Genomic DNA, 19410 nt, shown 5'->3' with positions numbered 1-19410 from the left:
CTAATCATTATCTGACCGTTTAACAGATGTGGACTCAGCCAGTCCAGCTTTAACTTGAGAGCGACGGCTGGTGTGTTGAGGAATCTCCTGTCAGCCATCTTACTGGTGGCGTGCAGCAGCAGGTTTGGGAGGGGCAGATGGAGAAACTTTAAACTTTAAAATGAGGTTTTTAATCGATACATCTTGATTCCGTAACGACACATAGAGTTATCTGCTAGTTTTACTTCACTATTTAATTCACAACATGTCTGCTTCCTCAAACTCACCCACGACTCGGAACAAATAATCGGTTGGTGTTGTACAGAGAAACCAGCCTGTTTACATCGTCTGCAGCTGGGAGTGTGAAAAGCCGTTCCCCTTCTTTTTGTTAAATTCAGTGTTTTGTGTATTAAGTGCCTTTTCTCGTTTGCTACAAATGAACCTAAAATCAATCTGTTACCTTCATGTCTCTCTCTCTTCTCCTTTCTGAATTTTCCTCAAATAAAAATTCACATGTCTGACTTGTTTGTCATGTGCTTCAACTGGTCACCAGATGTACTTGAAAGTACCAGTGAGAACATGAAAGCAGAACTGAGTATTTTGAAGATTTGGTTGATGTGATCACTTCCTTTATGATTAGTTTCCATTCTAAATGAATGTGTCACTTCTGCTCTCTGTGACCACGCGACTTACCATTCTCAGGTTTGTATTTACTTTAAATTCTAGCACAAAAGTCTGAATATTTGGCCTGCAGGTGTTTGCAGAAACTTGGTTTCCACCTGCAGACGGGAACAAAGTGTGAAGTGTACAAAATACTTAAAAGTGAAATACCATTGGGATCATTTTATCCCAGCCAATTCAAACAATAAAGAACATGATATAAACTGTTGACGCTTGATAAGCTGACTGAAGGTTTAATCTTGTTTACAGAGTAACTGGGTTATGAAAAATTCAACCTCCATCCAGTGAAGCTTCATATCTTTGCAGCATTTCTTCAGTCCTGATCATCCTTGGTGCCCTGTTTTTTGTTTTGTTTTTTTGTTTCTTTTTAGCTCAGCCAGTGTAATCATAAAGCAAAACAATCATAAAATGCAGTAAGATACAAAATTATATTCGTAGTTGGAGCAGGGCTTGTTTATAGAAACAGCACCAGCTTTTCTTCTCCACCCTGTTGAAGAAAAATAAGTACATGTGGGTTATTGCAGTTCCGTCTTTTTCTGACTTTATTGTCGTTGGTGTTTACTCACCTTTAACGTGTCAGATTGTGTTGTAGCTCAGAGGTTTCCAGGCGAATTTCTGACAGTAGAACAGAGTCTGCATGCAGAGGACAGATTGCATGTTTAACACCAGGAAGCTGAACTGGTGGCTTCATTTAGATTGTTGACTTACTCCACATTTAAGGGCGGTGCTGACGTCTTTGCATCTGTACGCTGGCAGTGTGCATGGGTCTGTGAAGTCAGAAGAAAAACTTTAGTGTTTTATGTGCATGTGAAAAATTCTGCATTTGTTAATTTTGATTTTTGCATTTAACCATTTTTGAATTTATGCATGACAGGTTCACAGTTTGCCTAAATCCTTTTTCTCAAATGTGTTTTTATACTAAAAAAAATAAATATGATTTAGTCAGGCATCTAGGAATCCTTGATCTTCCTATTTTATATTTTCTACTCATATTTCCTTAAAGTTTTAGTCTCATAAGTAAAGTGATTGTTATATTGATATTCTTGAAATTTGAAACATAGTTTTAACAAGTAGCTTTTCGCTACATTTTTAAAGAATTTATCTTTTACTTTTTGTAAGTCGGTCAAACCTGAGCTGATGGGTACACTTTTCCAGTTTTCATAGGTTAAAAACATTTTAAGAATTTCAATAGACAGGTGCATGAGACTGTGTGCTTCTTCTGTTGAGTGAAGATAAAATAAAAACCGGGTTGTGACTTAAACCTGCAGAAATGTTTTAGTCTTTTGCGTCTGACATGGTTCGTAAAGCACATTTAGAAAAACAGAGTTTTAAATCTGTAATGTTCACTCATCCAAGAACAAGGATGTGCCGACTGACCAACAACAACTTCCTGGCCTTTGCACAGGTGGATGAGGTGACAGATGGCCTGCGGGGTGGCGTAACCCAAGATTGCGTCCAGCACCGTTTTGCTGTACTTGTCAATGATGACCTCGCACTCGTTACGATAAGTCGACGGTAGGATGTGGCATATCTCTTCCAGCAGTTTGATCACGGCACCCTGCAGTCGGAAATGAGAGAAGTGACTGAGGTTAATGCCGCGTGTGTTCCCTCCATTGATTTATAGTGTTTTCCTGCTGTTAAAAACACGCCTCAGTCCTTTCTTTAGGCAGCAACTCTTCCAAAGTCTTGAAGAAGAACATGCAGAAGGAGCAGGTTGAGGCAGGCTCCCCCTGATAAACACAAAAATCCTGCATGGTAAAAGTATTATCGATAGAAAATATTCAAACATCATTTTACAGTAAGTTGTACTGACATGGTCACTTTTCAAGGCAACCTGAAGAACCTCGTTGGCAAAGTAGCTGAGCATCCTGTCACGCTCTTCATCAGAGCCACACAGTCCAAATATCTTGCAGATCTCTGATGGTTTCTGCAGAAACAGATGGATTATTTTTGATATATACTATCAGTTATGTCTGTTTTTTTAAAAAAGCCACGACTGATTCTGGCCTCCAACTTACTGCAACACCAGTAATAAAAGTGATGGCCAATGGGAGCATCTTGTCCACCTCGTCTTTACAGATTTTGGCAGCCGGTCCAGGTAGATGTGCACACAGAGCATCGATTCCTCCCATGATCTTTTTCTGAAATAAAATAGTCACAATTACCGTCTAGAAAAAGTGAGCCATTTTTCTCTCCACTGAACAAAAAGTTCTAGTGGAAAATAATGTCAAAAACAAGTTATGCTCCATAAAATGATAATTTGTTTTTAGACACACAACTCGTGCTTTGTAACTTGGTTAAATGTTAGTAGACGCAACTTAATATTGAACTAATGGGTCTGTAGCATGTGAGGTTTCTTTGTTGATCAAAACAAAGTTTCAAATATCACAGTAAAACATACTTGGCTTAATTAAAATAAAATTTAAAAAAAACCACAGTCAAAAATTACTGGTTGAAAATGAAAACATTAAAAGATTTTATATGTACGTTTGAAATGGTTTGTTAGAATTAGGTTAGAAATTTTTTGGGCTAGTTGGCTAATTAAAGTAACCATCCCTAAACAAGTTGGCTAAATAAATAACTAGTATATTTAGCCACAATAAACCACAGCACATATTTAGCCAACTAACACATTTGTTAGCGAATCCTTACACACCAAACAATTATAGTTTTTTGGTGATCGTGATGCTGCTTTTTGTGTCTTGAGTTAAGTTATGGTGATTCAGTTCTACTGTAAATTTATTGTAATAATGAAACAAGATCAGACACCAGTAAGAAGAGATGGAGAACTTTCTGCAAAAATAATGAGCGGATTACAGAGAGAACAATCTAATAAACTTTGTGGTTGAGTAGTAAAAACTCAGTTTTTTGGAGGAAAAATACCAACGCCAGATCAGAAAAAGGTCAAAGTCCAAGAAAGCGGATGTTCAAGATGAGGAGAGAAAAATATCTCTTGAGAAATGTAGTTTCAGCTTTTGCTAGAAATAAAAACAGGAAGTAACGTTTCGTGTGAGAGAAAGCAGGAGCATTTCTCTACTGTTTGTGTTTCAGTTCATGCATGACTGATCAGAGACGTTTTTCTTTAAGGAATGTGAAAAATGTGTTTTTACTCCAAAGGATTTTATTCAACAGCATCTGTTCAACCCACATATAATAGCAGGCTATTGTAGAACATTGTGTTTTTCGGTCCTGACCTCTGAATGTAGACTTGATAGCATTATCAGAAAACCAATATGAACACTCAGGTATGTATTTGCTCCACAATCTGCCATTGTTCTCACCTGCATGTCAGCGTTGGTCAGCATGTCAACAAGGAGTGTGAATATTTGGGTGCAGTCCTTGCAAACGTCCCCATTCTGGATAGAAAATACATTTTATTGAAATCTATTGCGTCTCACATGGTTCATAAAGCACATTTAGAAGAACAGCATTTTAAATCTATCATGTTCACTCATCCAAAAAATAAAATAAAATAAAATTTGCATTGCTGCATTTGATTAATGCAATTTAATCCAATTTCTTTTTCATGAAAAAAGAAAATTGATAGATGCAAAACTATTTGTTCATTTTGGCTCCGCAAGTTATTTGCAAATACTTTCCACAAAAAAAAAAAAAGTTTTTTTTGTTCTAAGCATCGGCATCATAACTACATTCAGTTTTCAGTTTAGACTTTAAAAAGAAGAATATAATTATATACTTGTATAAAAATTGCTGACTTACTTCACCAGGAAGACTTTGCAGATGGTTGCTGTCACAAGTTGCTGTCACATCTGCAGAAAAATATGTGTTACACTTACAAAGTAGAGTTGTCTCTTTTACTTTTAAATTTATATTTTGAGCATCTTACCATAGCCTTGGAGAGCAACTAGGAGAACCAAAGGTAAAATCAGTTTGGCCATGGCTGCCTTCTGGGCTTTGTTTGTTCAAACTATTTGCTTCTCACATCTGAGGGAACTGCAAGCGGATTTTATATCTTGTGTCCACCTGACAGACAAAATGTTTATTCAGTGCAACTGCATGGGGGGTTTCAGTTCCTCACACCAGCCGGGTAAAAATATGTTTCTAAAAAATGAACGTATCACAGCAGCAGTGCTGCTCTTATTGATAATGTCTTTATCTCTCACTTTCTGTTTCCTCTTCTCTTTTCAATGAATCTTTACTTCTACGGCTGGTTGCCTGTCATTTTCAGTAAATATGTAATGATTTTGAACTATAACATACTGTCTGTGCAGAACCCAATAATGATTTTCTTTTTTTTTTTTTTTTACAAAGGCCAATTAAAATTTAGATCTTAAAAAGATCAAATCTCTTCAGGGCCACAGTCTTTGAATTTGCTGTGATTTCTCCACAGAGGTAAATACAAAGCCTTGCAGAATTAATCGTTCTTTTTGCAGAAAAGCCTGGTTTCTGCAACAACAGCAGCAGATCTAAACTCTTGTGCTTGTTTCTGCACAACATGATACTTCCACTACCATGTTTTAATGTGACAACTGGTGATGTGGATTGTAAGTTATGCATGTAGAATAGACATGTTCAATTTGATTGTCACTGACCTGACCACCTTCTTCCACATATTCGCTGTGACCTTATATGGTTTCACTCTAGTGATTCTACTATGAAATCTAAATTTGCAGAAAGCCTGGGTATTAGTTATCCTCCTTACAAACTCTCCCACCAGAGCTCTGCAGCTCCTCCAGAGTTACTTTTACATTTTCAGATGAGCTTCATAGCTTCCTTGACATGTCAGTGTTCATTGGTCTTCATGATGCTGTTTTGTTCTCTAACAAACTTCTGAAAGCTTCATTATGATTGAGTACATATTTAGAGTGAGATTAATTATTAATTATGCTCTATTTCAATTGGTTTTGCTGGATTTTTTTAGAGTGAAGAGAGTAAAGTAGCCCTAACATGCAAGTCATAAATTCAGGTTTTATTTGGGAAAAATGAGGAAATATGTCGTCTTTTTCTTCCATTTCACAATTGTTTCAGTTCAACATTTATGCAGCAGGGCAATTTTCACCATGATCTTTTTTTCTTTACTTGCTTTTGTTGCTTTTTTGTCTTAATATAAATAGTGTCATTGTTTCAGCCTCTGGTAATTTAGTAACTATCTTAAAGTTCAAATATATTACGAGCGACTCGGTTCACAGTCAAATTCTTCATTCTTTTCTGTGTCGTTTGTCTGTTTGCTTTGGCCAGAAGACTCCTTTATGTGCTGCTGCTACTTCCTCATTCTGTAAACCAAACCATTTTTTTTTAAATGAAATTTTTTATCTTTGCCAACAAGGACGACCGTAGCGCCGCCTGCAGGACTCTTCTGCAGTTGCAGCACATGCCTCATGCACAGCATCAGCCAGACTTTAGTCAGACAGATTAATACACTTATGCTTCCATCATAGAGCAGGAACATCTGATTACTCAACATGAGGCAATGCAATGCTGTAAGAGTTGTGTTGCTAAGTTCCATGTTTACTCAAAAGTGTCATTGTCTTCATCAGAAGTACAATTACCCGTTTGGGCATTTACCACCCACAGCTCTGAGGCTGTAATATCTTCGGTAAAAAATGACTTAATAAACATATATTCATTGTAGCACTTATCCTTGCAGAGGGGCTCAATCGCTATCTTCAGCGATCGATGGGAAAGAGGCAGGATACTGCAGGGCAAACAACCATGCACATACACCTAACAACAATTTATAGAGAGCAATTTAGTTGACTTCATTGTTTTCTGGGTTTGTTTTTTATTTTTTTGGACTGTAGGAGGAAACTGGTGCACCTGTTTGTTGCAAAGCAACAAAAAATGCTTCCAGCTGCACCATTTTGTAGCTCATAATATAATATAATACATAATGTAATATAAAAGCTAACATACAACTCTCACAATTATCAACTATTCAATAATTGTGAGATATACAAATGTAAGTTTTTAAACCTATGTATACAGACACTGATTATTAATGATTATTAAGGATGAGTCCACTTTTAAATTCTTTGTTTCCATTTCAAAAGATATTTATTTTAGATTTAAAAGAATTGTCTTATGAACCAGCTGTTTAGTATTTTATTCTCGGCTGTTGCCTTTGCTGTCTGATTCAGGGCATGACCTTTGACATAGGAATTATAGGGAGTAAGTTTACAGTCAGTGGTGTTGGTCAACAGACCTGAACTGGATAAAACATTTCCTCAATCAGCGCCTCGATTATCATATTGTTCTCTGAGGTGTTTAGAAGAAGCATCATAAACCAGATACAACAATTCAAAGGAAAATATTGCTTCAGTAACTTGAAGTAAGTCATTGCTTCAAGATAGCAATAAATCAAGAAAGCAATAACAATAAAGATAGCAGGAGTCTTCTATCTTTATAATCTGCCTGTCTCCTTTAAAAGCCACATTTCCTCAAAGCAGTTTGTAAAGTATGACAATTTACTTCTCATTGTCGATCATCGCTGTTAAATATTGGTGAAACTTGTCTCTTCCATCCTGATTGCTGCTCTGTACTGAAATAGAAATGACTTATCTTTGCGACTTGTAGTTAATGATGGACCAAATGGGAATTCCTGTAAATTCCTGCAGCATTTAGGTCAGTAGGTCACTTAAATTGTACTTATATGCTGCTGTAAAAGAATAAAAACGTTTAAACGGCTTCATTCTTGCAGTTGCAGCTATGTATTATTTATCTGATCACTTTATAGCATAAAGATTGTAACTTTGAGCACAGAGTAAAAAGACAGAGAAGGAAACAGAAATCCATTTTCAGATGTTGACTGGCAGTAACAAAACCTTTCTGTTCTTACATGGAGTCATGATAGAGATAGTAGAAGGGATTACAACACTTTTTTTGTCCTTTGTGTTTCTTCCTACAAAATGTTCAACTCTGTTTGGCCTATTTAAAATGTAATTTACATACAGTGCTTTATATTTCATTTGAACGAGTTAGAATGCCTTGGAAACTTTTGGCTGGTTTAGATAATCAGCGTTTTAGGCTTTTTGGGGGTATTTTCTTAGAACATCAACATCCTTTCGATTCATTTTCAGTTCAACTTTGGACTTGAAGCATGTTGGACAGAGTATTGTTACAGAATATGGACAGAGAATCATAAAAACTATGACGCTGTTCAAAAGTCACGTATTTAAGAATCTATAAACAAAAACTGCAAGAACTGAGACAAGCTCTGAGAGGCTAATCATCCATCCCGTGAGTTAGCTACATTAATATAATGACCCAGCTAGTTGTCAATAGCTCATTCTGAGTTTCTATCAGTTCTGTCGGTGAGTTTCAGCTAATGACACAAGAACAAGATCATGACACATTTCCTGAAAATACGATTAGTAAAACGTTGCTTTTAGACACAACACTGCTTTTTTCTTTGAGTTTTTGAGTCTGAAAGATTTGTTGGTTGGATTAAAGTGTCCCTAACATACAAGAACACTGTGGAAACTGAAAGTGGCTTTTAAAAGGAGCCAAAGTTGAAAAAAAAAAAAACTTTCAAAGAGCTACGAAAGCAAGCCATTATAACATGTGTAGTAAACTATATTACTAGAACAAAATGTGCTCCTCACATTTACTCTCCTTCCTATGGTGCACAAAACTACTAACACATTTCAGTTAGCCGTTGTTTCAATAAAAAGCTATTTGTATTTTTGCTTGGGTTAGACATTGTCAGGACTTGGTATGGTGCAGCACTTTAACACTTAATGTTTCTCCGTCACGAACCCTTCGGATATATGAGTAATGCAGTTTTACTCTGAAGTATTTTCTGTCGTTTTATTTATTTACCACTCTTCACCCAAACATGGGTGTTGTCCAGCTATTTTTGTCACAGCGCTCGCTGATTCATATTGTTTCTCATTGTTTCTCTGTCTTTACATTTCTTTAAGCATAGTAGTTATTTACGTTGTCATTTTGGGGCTTATGAACAAACATCTGTCTCACGTCAATGTTTTTTTGTTTCTCCAAATTTCCTGAATCATAGGAAAATGGAATATTAATTTAAAAATTTGGTTTCAGTAGCATTTTTTTAAAATAATTGAATCATAATTCTGCACAAATGACTTGTTAAAAACAATTTATTTCACATTTAACTTTGTTGCTTCATTTTCCAATCATTAAGAGGCATAAAATGCTTCATTTTCAATGCAGATTTTTTTTAAAAAAATACAAATAATTTTGTTGGTGAAACTTGATTTTTCACTCTTTCCATGACAACTTTGGCCCAGGTTTTTCAACTCCAATCATTTGTCTTTTTGCAGCAGTGTGTAAATTTTTGTCTGTTTTTTTTCTCATAAAGGTTTGTTGCTTAAGATGCCTTTCAAAGACGATTAATTGCCAAATGTGAGTTAAACTTTTGAAAGCAACAGCTACCTCTACACAAGATGCACGCCCATACTTGTTTTCTGCTTTCTTCATTATGCATTCACAAGTAAAGTGGCTTAAACATTTACACTGATGTAATTCCAATTAGTAGAGCATCACGATAACAATTCCTGCATGTCAGGAATTCATTTTAGTATCCACGATGACTTACTGCTGCTGAGGACAAAGCTTCCTTATTATTTTAACAGAAAAGGTCAGGTCTGCACGACATCTCATAGTCTAGTAAATGATTGTCATCACAAATGACTCATGCTTTGTCCCAAACCAGCTTTTCCTCCTGCTTTCGAGGATTGCACAGAGCAGTGATCAAGGTACCATTGTTCAAGTAATCTTTGAGATATTTTTAATTTGTTTTTGTGCTTCAGTGTGCAGTATTGTTGTCTGACTCTCGAAGGGCAACTTTGATGACTGCGGTCCACCCTGGCCTGAAAAACTACCTTTTCTCTTACACATCAAGTGGTGTAATGTGGGTTTCTTGCCACACTTAAGAGTTAACTAATAGCTTCTCAGGTTTGTTTCTCCTTTTCTTTCTAACTTCCTTCAAAAAGAAGTTAAGACACAAGTGTAACTCTTTGCTGAATGTTGCAAAAAAAGGGTGGAAATGTTTCTGATAAGTGACCTTTTCTGCCAAGAAGAGAACATGGGCCAGTTGTTGGCTGCTGATATGTATGATAGATTGAGATGAAAGAATGCTGTTACACCTTTACTGAGTTAATCTGCAACAATAAAAAATGACGTACAATTTTCATTGTACGTCATTGGAAAACGTGCAGGAAATGTTCCAGTTTTATTGTGCTATACAGTAAAGGGCAATGAGGTCTAGTTTATTAATTCAACAGTATTAACTTCCATCACAGTATCTGGTAAAGTTTACCCTTTTTTTAACAAAAGCTCAAAGAAAATGTGCAAAAATGAAAGTGACATAATGAAAAATATAATGTCTCTGTTGCTATCCTGTCATAGATTAATCCTTAAATATAAATCAAAACTGTGCAAATGAAAGTCTGAACATTTGTTTCGAATTATTAAATGTAGAAAAATACAACACAGTAGATTTTCTATTAGAGTTTGTCAAGTTTGGGTCACGTTGGCCAAAATGACATTATGGTGAGCTTTAGATTTTTCTCGGCCTATATTTTTTTATTTTACATTTCTGAATTTTGTATGCTGCTTTCTTTTCACCACAGACTGTGCGTTAGCACAACATGTCTTATTTTTCTGTACAATGCTATTGATGGAGCTAAGGCCGTTTTTGTCTCTCTAGACAAATACATAATTAAGCTTCTATGCAATTTTTTTTTCTCTTTGACAAAATAAAAACTACCAAAAAACTTTATAAGCTCTCTGAACTATTGCTGCCTGCAGTTATTGCCACATTATTGCTTATTCTTTCTACAAAAAATGTCCACATATTTGTATTTCGCAAATGTATGATGCCAAAATTCAAAATATGCAGTCAGATGAGTGAGCTTAAAAAGATTAGAGAACTCTTTAGTCATATAATTTACCTTCTGATTACATCAAATATTTAATGACTTTCCTCTATATTTCATGTATGTATTATTCACTTGCTTGATGGCAGTCAAAGCTGAAGGACTTTGGCTTGTTTTGTGTTAAACTTTATCACAGTTTGCAACAGAAAGAAGAAAGCCATTGTATGTACAGAAAAAGCATCTCCATCTAAAACACACACACCCTTAAAGTGCTTTTGAGGAAAACATTACATTTGATTCACTCTTCCTCGTTACTCAACTTTCACAAATGCCTTTTATTTTAGTTTCTCATCTCTGTGACACATTTTTTGTCAATACCTCATTGTTTGAAAATGAAAACATTCTGGATGTTTTTTTATATTGTGTTGTAGCATGAACAGTTGTTATGAATGACCTTAGTAAAAATGCTTTTTATTAAAAATGTTATCCACAGATGTCAGTGTTAATATGTTTGTGGTTTCTAGATATCTGACCAACCCATCCAAATTGTCAGACAATTGTTTGTAGGTTTCTAATAGGGATGCAGCCAACTGATCTATCAGCGCTAATTTTCTTAATTTTTTGAGATTGGACGATCTCATCTATTCCACAAAGGTTTAAAAAATCAACTGTCTCCTTTTGCTCTGCTGTGAGAGAGAGAGATTACCCACCAACCAGATCATGTATGCACATTTTCAGTGAACAATAGTCACCCCACTATTGACAACTCAATAACATTTCAGACGAAGAGTATTGGTATCGGCCAAAATTGGAATCGGTAGGTCAGGCTTTTAAAAGATTGTTAATCTCACTCTATCAGAAAACTGCAATCGGTGCACCAATAGGTCCAAAATAAGATCTTATAAGTTCACCAGAAGCTATAGCTAGTTAGATAAAAGGAGTGTTTCCTACAGTTTTTTGGCAAAGAACTAGAAAGTGACAGAAGCCACGCCTGCTGATCCACTAAAGGAGGCAAGGCGTTGGGCCCATTTACCGAATATAAGAAGGGAAAGATATCTGAACACAGCATCACTACCTCCAAATATCAAATAACATCTTAGAACACCACAGAAGCCTTCACAGACAAAGGTAAAAACAATTATTTTAATCCATATAGGAAAATATCATTATATTTTCAACCAGTTGATGTTTGTTTGATGCTTTGCTTCAGAGATGCTTCTCTCTGTCCTCCTTGTGCTGGGACTCTGCCTGGTGCCCAGTCAATCCAAACCTACGGGTAAATTTCTCCTGACATAATTTCTTTTACGTTTGCTTTTTAAAGGCATTATGTTTAAATTGTTCTTCCTGTTTTCCAGAGGAAAGACTTGGCAGTCGTTTTCTTCGTAAATGCTTTGAAGAAGCAAAGAAAATAGTAGACGATGCATACAAATACTCAAGAGAAGAGTGAGTTCATAATGCTTCCTTATGTTGACTGATGGACAGTTTCTGAATGTCTGAACTGCCAGAGCTCTGGATTCTCGTTGAGAGAGAGATATTTCCATTCCTTCAGGAGCCTCAGACGGGTCCGCAAGGATGCGGTGCAGCCGCATGATGCTCTTCGTCTCCTGAAGCAGCCTCGCGGTGACACTCGTTCAGCTGTGCGCTCTGCTGACTACATGGCACAGACTCTCCGTTTGGTCCAAGAGAAAGTACATCGTGTGCACAGGCGCTCCCTCAATGCAACAGGTCAGACAGAGTCAAAGCTGATTTTTTCCATGTCTAGTACTTTTAACAATCTGATTACATCTAAAAACCGATAAGGACATGGAGCTCTATGAACTACACCTTTCAGATTTACTCACGGAACAAGATTTGAAAGAACTTGCCCGGATCACTGGATGTGAGGCTCAAATCAGGAATCCACCATGTCGCAACACGCCCAATATCAATAAGTATCGCACAGCCACCAGCGTCTGCAACAACTTGTAAGTCTTAAATTACAATTATGATTTTATTGAATTTAAAACAGTTTTGCGGGACCGATTGATAGTCTGTCTTAAGAACTTGCTATCAGTCGCGAATATATGGTTTATTGGTGCAAACCATCATTTTTAGAAGTTCCCGTTTTAGATCAAAAAGTTGAAACTTACCTTTAGAGAAGTACTTCTTAACATCCTAGACTATGAACCACAAAAGATGTGTTCACTTCTGAGGGATTTCAAAAGTGTGATTTCTAAACATCAGCCTTCCACATTTCTTTTACAGGAAAAACCCTCGCCTTGGTGCCTCCAACACCCCCTTCACACGCTGGCTGCCCTCTGAATACGATGATGGCATATCCCAAAAGGATGGAACAGAACCCGCAAATTCAACAACTTCTTGCTCCCATTGGTACCAACTTTGCTTCAAGAATCCATATTTTTTCATCAAATTATTTGCCTCAAGTTTAAAATGAAATCTTTTTCTCTCCACTTTTAGGTGCGGCAGGTGTCCAATAACATCTTGAGCACCACAGATGCAGGCGTTGTCAATGACACTGAGTACTCCCACATGGTGACCATGTTTGGGCAGTGGAATGACCATGACCTCACCTTCACGCCATTTTCACCAAGTATCCGCTCCTTTAGCAATGGACTGAACTGCGATGAAAGTTGTGAGCAGAGTGAGCCATGCATCCCTATCCCGGTTGGTGTCAAAGCTCAAACTAAATTGTTTAATTTTGTTCCACCTTTCTGTTGTTTCACTTCAAACTCTTGTTTTTGTAATGATCAGATCCCTCCTGGAGATCCCCGGATTCCCTCCCGCCCAGACAGCTGCATCCCAGCCTTTCGATCTGCTCCTGCCTGTGGAACGGGTTACTCTGCATTTAATTTTGGAGGAGAACCCAGCAAGAGGGAGCAGATCAATTCACTGACGGCCTTTCTGGATCTGGGGCAAGTATATGGCTCCGACGAGAAGCTCGCCCTGAACCTTCGTGACCTCACCAGTGATGCCGGCCTGCTGCGCGTCAACACCGAATTCAGGGACAACGGACGCGAGCTGCTGCCCTTCCACTCCCTGCAGGTGCAAATGTGCGCCACCCGCAGAAGAGTCACCAACGACACCAACGCAAGGGAGGTGCCCTGCTTTATTGCAGGTTTGTGACTTTCTAAGGAGAAATTGAGTTGCATGATTGAATAAAAATGATAATTTGATTATTGGATATTTCAAGATCCCGTATCGCCAATATTCAATATTGATGAACGACTTACCAGAAATTGTCATTTTCAGCTAATGTCATGGGAGTGGAAGAGTTAGGGATCTAACTCCTGGAATGGGATCTTTCTGCATGTTCTCACTATGCATGAGTGGGTTCTCTCTGGACACGCTGGTTTCCTCCCACAGTCCGAAAACATGATCATCAAGTTAATTGGTCTCTCTCTAAATTCTCCTAAGCTGTGGATGTGTGCGGGGATGATTGATTGTCCTGTTTTTCTCTGTCATGCCTTTTTATGGACTGGCAACGTGTCCAGGATGTACCTGCCTCTCTCTGGAGATAGGCACTCTACACCACTCGCGACCCCACTGGGGATAAGTGTGTTGAATAATGTTGGGTAGAGTTCATGTCATATTTCTAAGGTGGCTCCAAAAGTAAAAATGTCAGCAGGAACTGAGCTGTTGCTACATTTCTATGCAGGTGATGCCCGTGTAGACGAGAACATCGCTCTGACATCTATCCACACCCTGTTTGTGCGTGAACACAACCGTTTGGCTCGTCAGCTGAAGAGGCTGAATCCACACTGGGACAGTGAGACTCTCTACCAAGAGGCCCGCAAGATCATGGGTGCTTACACCCAGGTAAAACAACCCAAAGAGTCAGCAAGGAGTCTCATTTTACTCAAAGCCTGTGCTGTTTTCTCATATTCTGGTTTTTGTCTATCAGATGTTTGTCTTCAGGGATTATCTTCCTCACATTGTGGGTCCTGACGCAATCCGCAGACAGCTCGGACGTTACCCTGGCTACAACCCTGATGTTGACCCCAGCATCTCCAATGTGTTTGCGACGGCCGCTTACCGTTTCGCTCACCTGGCAATCCAGCCAGTTTTGTTCCGACTGGATGCAAACTACAGAGAGCATCCTACTTTCCCCAGCGTCTCCCTGTACAGGGCTTTCTTCACCCCATGGAGAGTCATTTTCGAAGGTGTGCCCCGCAAAAATAACTGCAGCCATCTTGTCATTGTGCTGTAGGATGAAGCCCTCGTTTCATTTGCTCTCACCCTCCAGGTGGAATCGACCCTTTGCTGCGTGGTCTGATAGGACGCCCTGCGAAGCTGAACACCCAGGATCACATGATGGTGACTGCTCTGAGGGATAGGCTGTTCCAGTTTGTGATGCACTTGGCTCTGGACCTTGGTTCTCTCAACATGCAGAGGAGTCGAGATCATGGCCTGCCTGGTACATGATTTATTTATTACATCTAAAAGCAAGGAATCTGAACCTGATCTCTGACTCAGTCCTCAGAGGTTTAAGTCTTTGAATTTTAGGAGCAATTTTGTGAGACTTCCCACTTCATTCTTAGTCATATATGCTGATTTTGGAATAACACAGATCATGCCACTAATATCTCATATTAACATGTAGTTTTATTTGGACAATCATCCCTAAAGTGTCTCATCCTCATGATTTCTATCACTTCAGGCTACAATGCCTGGCGCAGGTTCTGCGGTCTGTCCCAGCCTCGTAACCAGGCAGAGCTGGCTCAGGTTTTGGGGAATCCCTCCCTGGCTCGTAAGCTGCTGGAGCTCTACGGGACCCCCGAAAACATCGATGTGTGGCTTGGAGGTGTCGCAGAGCCATTTGTGCGTGGCGGCCGCGTGGGTCCTCTGTTCGCCTGCCTCATCGCAACTCAGTTCCAGAGGATTCGTCAAGGTGACAGGTCAGGAAAGCAGTGGACGAATGAAGTGTACAAATATAAATCGTAGAATTAAATGAAATGATTTGGTAACTTTCTGGGATATTTCAGATTGTGGCACCAGAACCCCGGTGTTTTCACGCCGCAGCAGAGGCAGGCTCTGTCTGCTGTTACACTCTCCAGAATTATCTGTGACAACACCGGCATCGCATCGGTGCCCAGTGACGCGTACAGCGTCGTCTCACAAAGGAACTCCCTGGTGCAGTGCTCCACTCTGCGTCGCCTGGATCTTAATGCATGGAGGGAAAGACCCGCCATGCTCTGTGACTCCGGTGAGAACTTTTTCATCCTTGGGACCAATCGGCTTTCCTGATGTACTGTTCTCTTTTGTAATCGTGTATGAACTGTATGATTTTGTTTGATATTACAGGATCTTCTGCTGGTTGTTTAGACTCCAGTGGCGGAGAGGTCAGTTTAACCTTTAATACTGAAATCTAGGACATTTAAAAAATCTGGACTTATTTTGATCCTTGTCACGAACAGAACCCAACCCAGACGGATGAACTGAACAATCTGGACCCTCTGGATGTCCAGGACTCATTAGACCCTGTGGACCCTGTAAATGTTCATGGTCCTCTGGATCTCCAGGAACCTCTGAATATGCAAGAGTCATTGAAATTTCAGACCAATGAGGTAGTTGATTCTGAGTAGTTACTTTATAAAGACAGCAGTTCATCTGTATATTTTTTGTCAGAGCTCAGATTTGGTTGCTTTTGAATGTGATTATTTTGTGCAAACAATACTCATTTCATTTTCTCAGCATTTTGATTTATTTATGTTTCTCCTCAGATCCATCAAGACCATTCAGCTCCAGATGCCCTCTAGGATCACCTAGAGGGCATCTAGGTGGTCCTAGATGCCCTCTAGGATCTCAAACATCAGTGTCCCTTTTTGGAAATACGGCCCATACACATAGAGATTCATTTGTTTCCGTCATAAAGAAACAAAACAAGCCAAAACAGATCCTGGACACGCCTATTTATGTTCCTCAGTCTTTGACTCTGCACTTCTTTAATTGGAACAGAAATTGTCAAGCTGGCCATCAAAATCTTCTTCTCAGGACATTTGTTCTTCACTATGGCACATAAACACACCCTGTGGAGTACTTATAACTTTAGACCAACATTTAGCTTTTTACTTTTGATATCAGAGCACGATCTGGAAAAACTCCAGTTAGTTTACTTAGAAACACAGAAAAAGAATAAAAAATGGATAAGCACCATTTAGCTTTATACTGTATACCTACTAATAGAATCTAACATTGAGAAACAAACTTAAGTTCCAGAGAAAAACTTATTACAGATTATGATCTACTCATGGTTATAAAACATGGGGAACCAATATTTAGTTTTGTACTTTGTCTTTTGTCTTTGGATTTGTTGTTTTCTTTGCATTTTCTTCTGATTCATGTAAAGCATTTTGAACTGCCTTGTTGCTGAAAATTTGCTATATCAATAAAATTACCTTACCCTCTCCAGGATGAACCTCCAATTAAAAAATACCAGTGACTTGTGGGCTTTTAAATTTCTTTACCTCAGTCAGTCACAGCAGCAGATGACCAGATAAAGACAAACCATGAGTTTGTGAGTTTTACGCTAAAACTCACAAGGACATTCATTCCATGAGTTTAAATTCAACGAATGTGTTTAACTCTGTTACAACTTACAGTTTATCAAACCAAAAATTAGCATTTGGCCAAGTTTGACGGGATCAACCAGTATTAAATTGAGCATGTTATGCACTAATAACTTGTACCTTAAAATCTTATGCTATGCTTTGTTTGCTAATATTTAGATTTTCTGCAACTTTGTTGTCTTATATTAAATGTTGCATTCAATAAAGCAATTGAGCAATCACTGATTTTATTTATTTTTTATTACTGATTTGTTGCAAATTTAAAATAAAGGTTAAAATAAGGAGCTGCAAATCATTAAAAATGAGAACTCATTGATGTTAAATGTGGAATACACTTAATGACATGTCTTGCAAAGTTGTAGCCAAAACATACAAATAAATGTATCATTTATTGTAGTAGCATAATCTCACTGCAAATTTACAAAAAAAAAAGTAATAAGAAGAATAAAAATTCACTCTTAAAGTTGATTATAAAAAGAAGAAAGGAAAATGTTTCTAACAAAATCACATTTGAGAAGATAAATGTGTGGATGTGCTATAACCTTCTTCAGCTTAGCAAAAACAAAACTGAAGTTACTATCTTTGAACCTATAAAGGAATGATCCGGAGTCAGCTGCTTCAGCTGGAAACTGGCGATCAAGCCCAAAATTTAGATGTAGTGATGGACTCCGGCATATACCCATAGAATCAATCATTCCTTAAAGATGGGTTCATAGTTGATGCATTTAATGAAGCTGGGAACATGGACCAATCACATTTTGGGGCTTGCATCACACGCACTGCCACAGCCGAGTCTCTAAAATTTACCTCAGCACCTTTCACTCAAACTGGACACAGGCTGACCTGTATATCGACTCCCTGTGGACTGCTGTTGTGGCAGGTAAGGACGTCATACACACAAGGGTCCTTCTCCAAGACTTGGCACTCTTCCTCCTCCAAGTGAGAAAAGACCTTTAGCTTTGGATAGCTTTGGGGTTTCTCTCACTGCAAATCGTGCAGTGCATTCAGCTAGACTTTAGAACTGAGGCGAAGTGCTCTACCTTCTTGGTTTCAGTGAGTTTTAGTCAGCTCGCTGAATCAGCTGCAGCTGTTTGATTGACTTTGTAGAAAAACATGTGAAGAAGACACTGTTGCAATAATCAGTTACTCACTTAACCTCATGATGGTCAAGATCAAGCAACTTCAGCTTGTTTGTCACAGTGACAACAGCACAAAAAACCCATTGTGCAGAAAAGACATGCCCACCATAAAATACACACACTTACACTGCTTTTTAAAGAAACATAATGATTAACTTTACATTGATTGTTCCTTTTTCTTATCTTGCACAAATTCAAGTCATTACAGCATTGTTTTCATATGGATTTTTTTCCATTAAATGCTAAACAGAAAAATTAAGACACTGCTTTTTGACTCTTTGAGGAAGGGACTTTCATATTATTTAGATTTTTTATCTTCATTTTATAAAGACTAAGATGTTTTTGCTTTGTATTTTGCTTTTCCTATTTGTCGTTCCTGTGTTGTTCTTCAAAAGGCTGAAACCACAGTACCATCAGGAAAGTATTCTGGAGAAAAGCTTTTTCCAAAAGCAAGTGTCCTTCTTTTCCTTTGTCTCTGATTTCATTTAGATCACAATAAAAGTTTATGAAGCTAAATTAAACCTTTTGCTATGAATCTAACTCAAGATGTTGGTTCATCTCACTTTAATTCTCATTTGTGAAATGTTGAAATGTTATATCATTAATGACTATATTAACAAGGTGAATAATTAAGAATAATTAATAATTAATAACAGTCAAAAATGTTGAAGTAGAGAAAATTTCCATGTTTGAGCAATAGTTTAGCTTTAAATAGTTTAACACAAATGCAAATGCTAAAGTCAAACTTGCTTATTGTTATTTGGTTTACCAAAGTATAACTCAACACAGAAAAATTATTTAAAACCAAACAAATCTATATCACTTGATTTCATTGATAGAAATGAAACAGGTTTCAGTTTTTGGCTGAATTTTTTTGTTGTTCCTCTACCTTCGTCAAATTACCTTTGAAAAATTACCTTGTAAAGTGACTATTGATTAAAATTATTGAAACGTTTTATCCCTATATGTCAGTGTTTGTGCCGCTTTCTGGGCAACAGAACCTAAAGTACTATTGTTCATAGGTTTCTAAAGGCCATTAGTCATGTCAGTTGCCCAGAAGCTGTGACTGATTAGACAAAAACAGTGTTTCCTTCAGGACTTTGATAAGGAAGAAGGAACTGCATTTCCTGACAGTAGCCGCACCTGTTCATCCCGTAAAGGAGGCGAGGCAATGGGTCAGTCCACTGAATATAAGGAGGGCCAGAGAGCTGAATGCAGCATCACAACCTCCAGATC

General features: G+C 38.0%; 2 protein-coding genes across 2 annotated transcripts; one reads left to right on the top strand and one right to left on the bottom strand.

Annotated features, from left to right (window-relative positions):
- Positions 1–877: 877 nt before the first annotated feature.
- On the bottom strand, positions 878–4640 carry LOC129366327 (prosaposin). The gene is made up of 10 exons (XM_055040108.1): positions 4508–4640; positions 4381–4430; positions 3942–4016; positions 2679–2801; positions 2474–2587; positions 2310–2390; positions 2038–2218; positions 1369–1427; positions 1227–1293; positions 878–1147 (listed from the first exon to the last, which is right to left on the bottom strand). Exons 1-9 carry the CDS (start codon positions 4557–4559, stop codon positions 1237–1239), a joined length of 792 nt encoding a protein of 263 aa, XP_054896083.1. The 5' UTR covers positions 4560–4640; the 3' UTR covers positions 878–1147; positions 1227–1236.
- A 6771-nt stretch (positions 4641–11411) lies between these two features.
- Positions 11412–17258, top strand: LOC129366323 (eosinophil peroxidase-like). The gene is given in 17 exon segments (XM_055040105.1): positions 11412–11597; positions 11680–11745; positions 11825–11912; positions 12019–12194; positions 12301–12433; positions 12714–12784; positions 12787–12839; positions 12927–13133; positions 13221–13584; positions 14125–14285; positions 14371–14629; positions 14713–14883; positions 15127–15364; positions 15452–15672; positions 15771–15808; positions 15884–16033; positions 16190–17258. Coding segments are annotated over 16 exon segments (2430 nt in total). The 5' UTR covers positions 11412–11597; positions 11680–11681; the 3' UTR covers positions 16226–17258.
- The last annotated feature ends 2152 nt before the right edge of the window (positions 17259–19410 follow it).

This window comes from Poeciliopsis prolifica, unplaced genomic scaffold, assembly GCF_027474105.1.
Source record: "Poeciliopsis prolifica strain line A6 unplaced genomic scaffold, Auburn_PproV2 SCAFFOLD015, whole genome shotgun sequence".
NCBI lineage: Eukaryota > Metazoa > Chordata > Actinopteri > Cyprinodontiformes > Poeciliidae > Poeciliopsis > Poeciliopsis prolifica.
The sequence above is the reverse complement of the archived record's forward strand: the minus strand, read 5'-3'. Positions and strand labels throughout refer to the sequence as shown.

What these genes read in the sequence shown, in the direction of transcription:
- LOC129366327 (XM_055040108.1), bottom strand. Translation starts at nt 4,559, where the DNA reads ATGGCCAAACTGATTTTACCTTTGGTTCTCCTAGTTGCTCTCCAAGGC. An exon ending in TGCAAAGTCTTCCTGGTGAA is followed by an intron (nt 4,017 to 4,380) that starts GTAAGTCAGCAA and finishes TTTTCTATCCAG; the next exon opens with AATGGGGACGTTTGCAAGGA. An exon ending in TGACCAACGCTGACATGCAG is followed by an intron (nt 2,802 to 3,941) that starts GTGAGAACAATG and finishes ATTTTATTTCAG; the next exon opens with AAAAAGATCATGGGAGGAAT.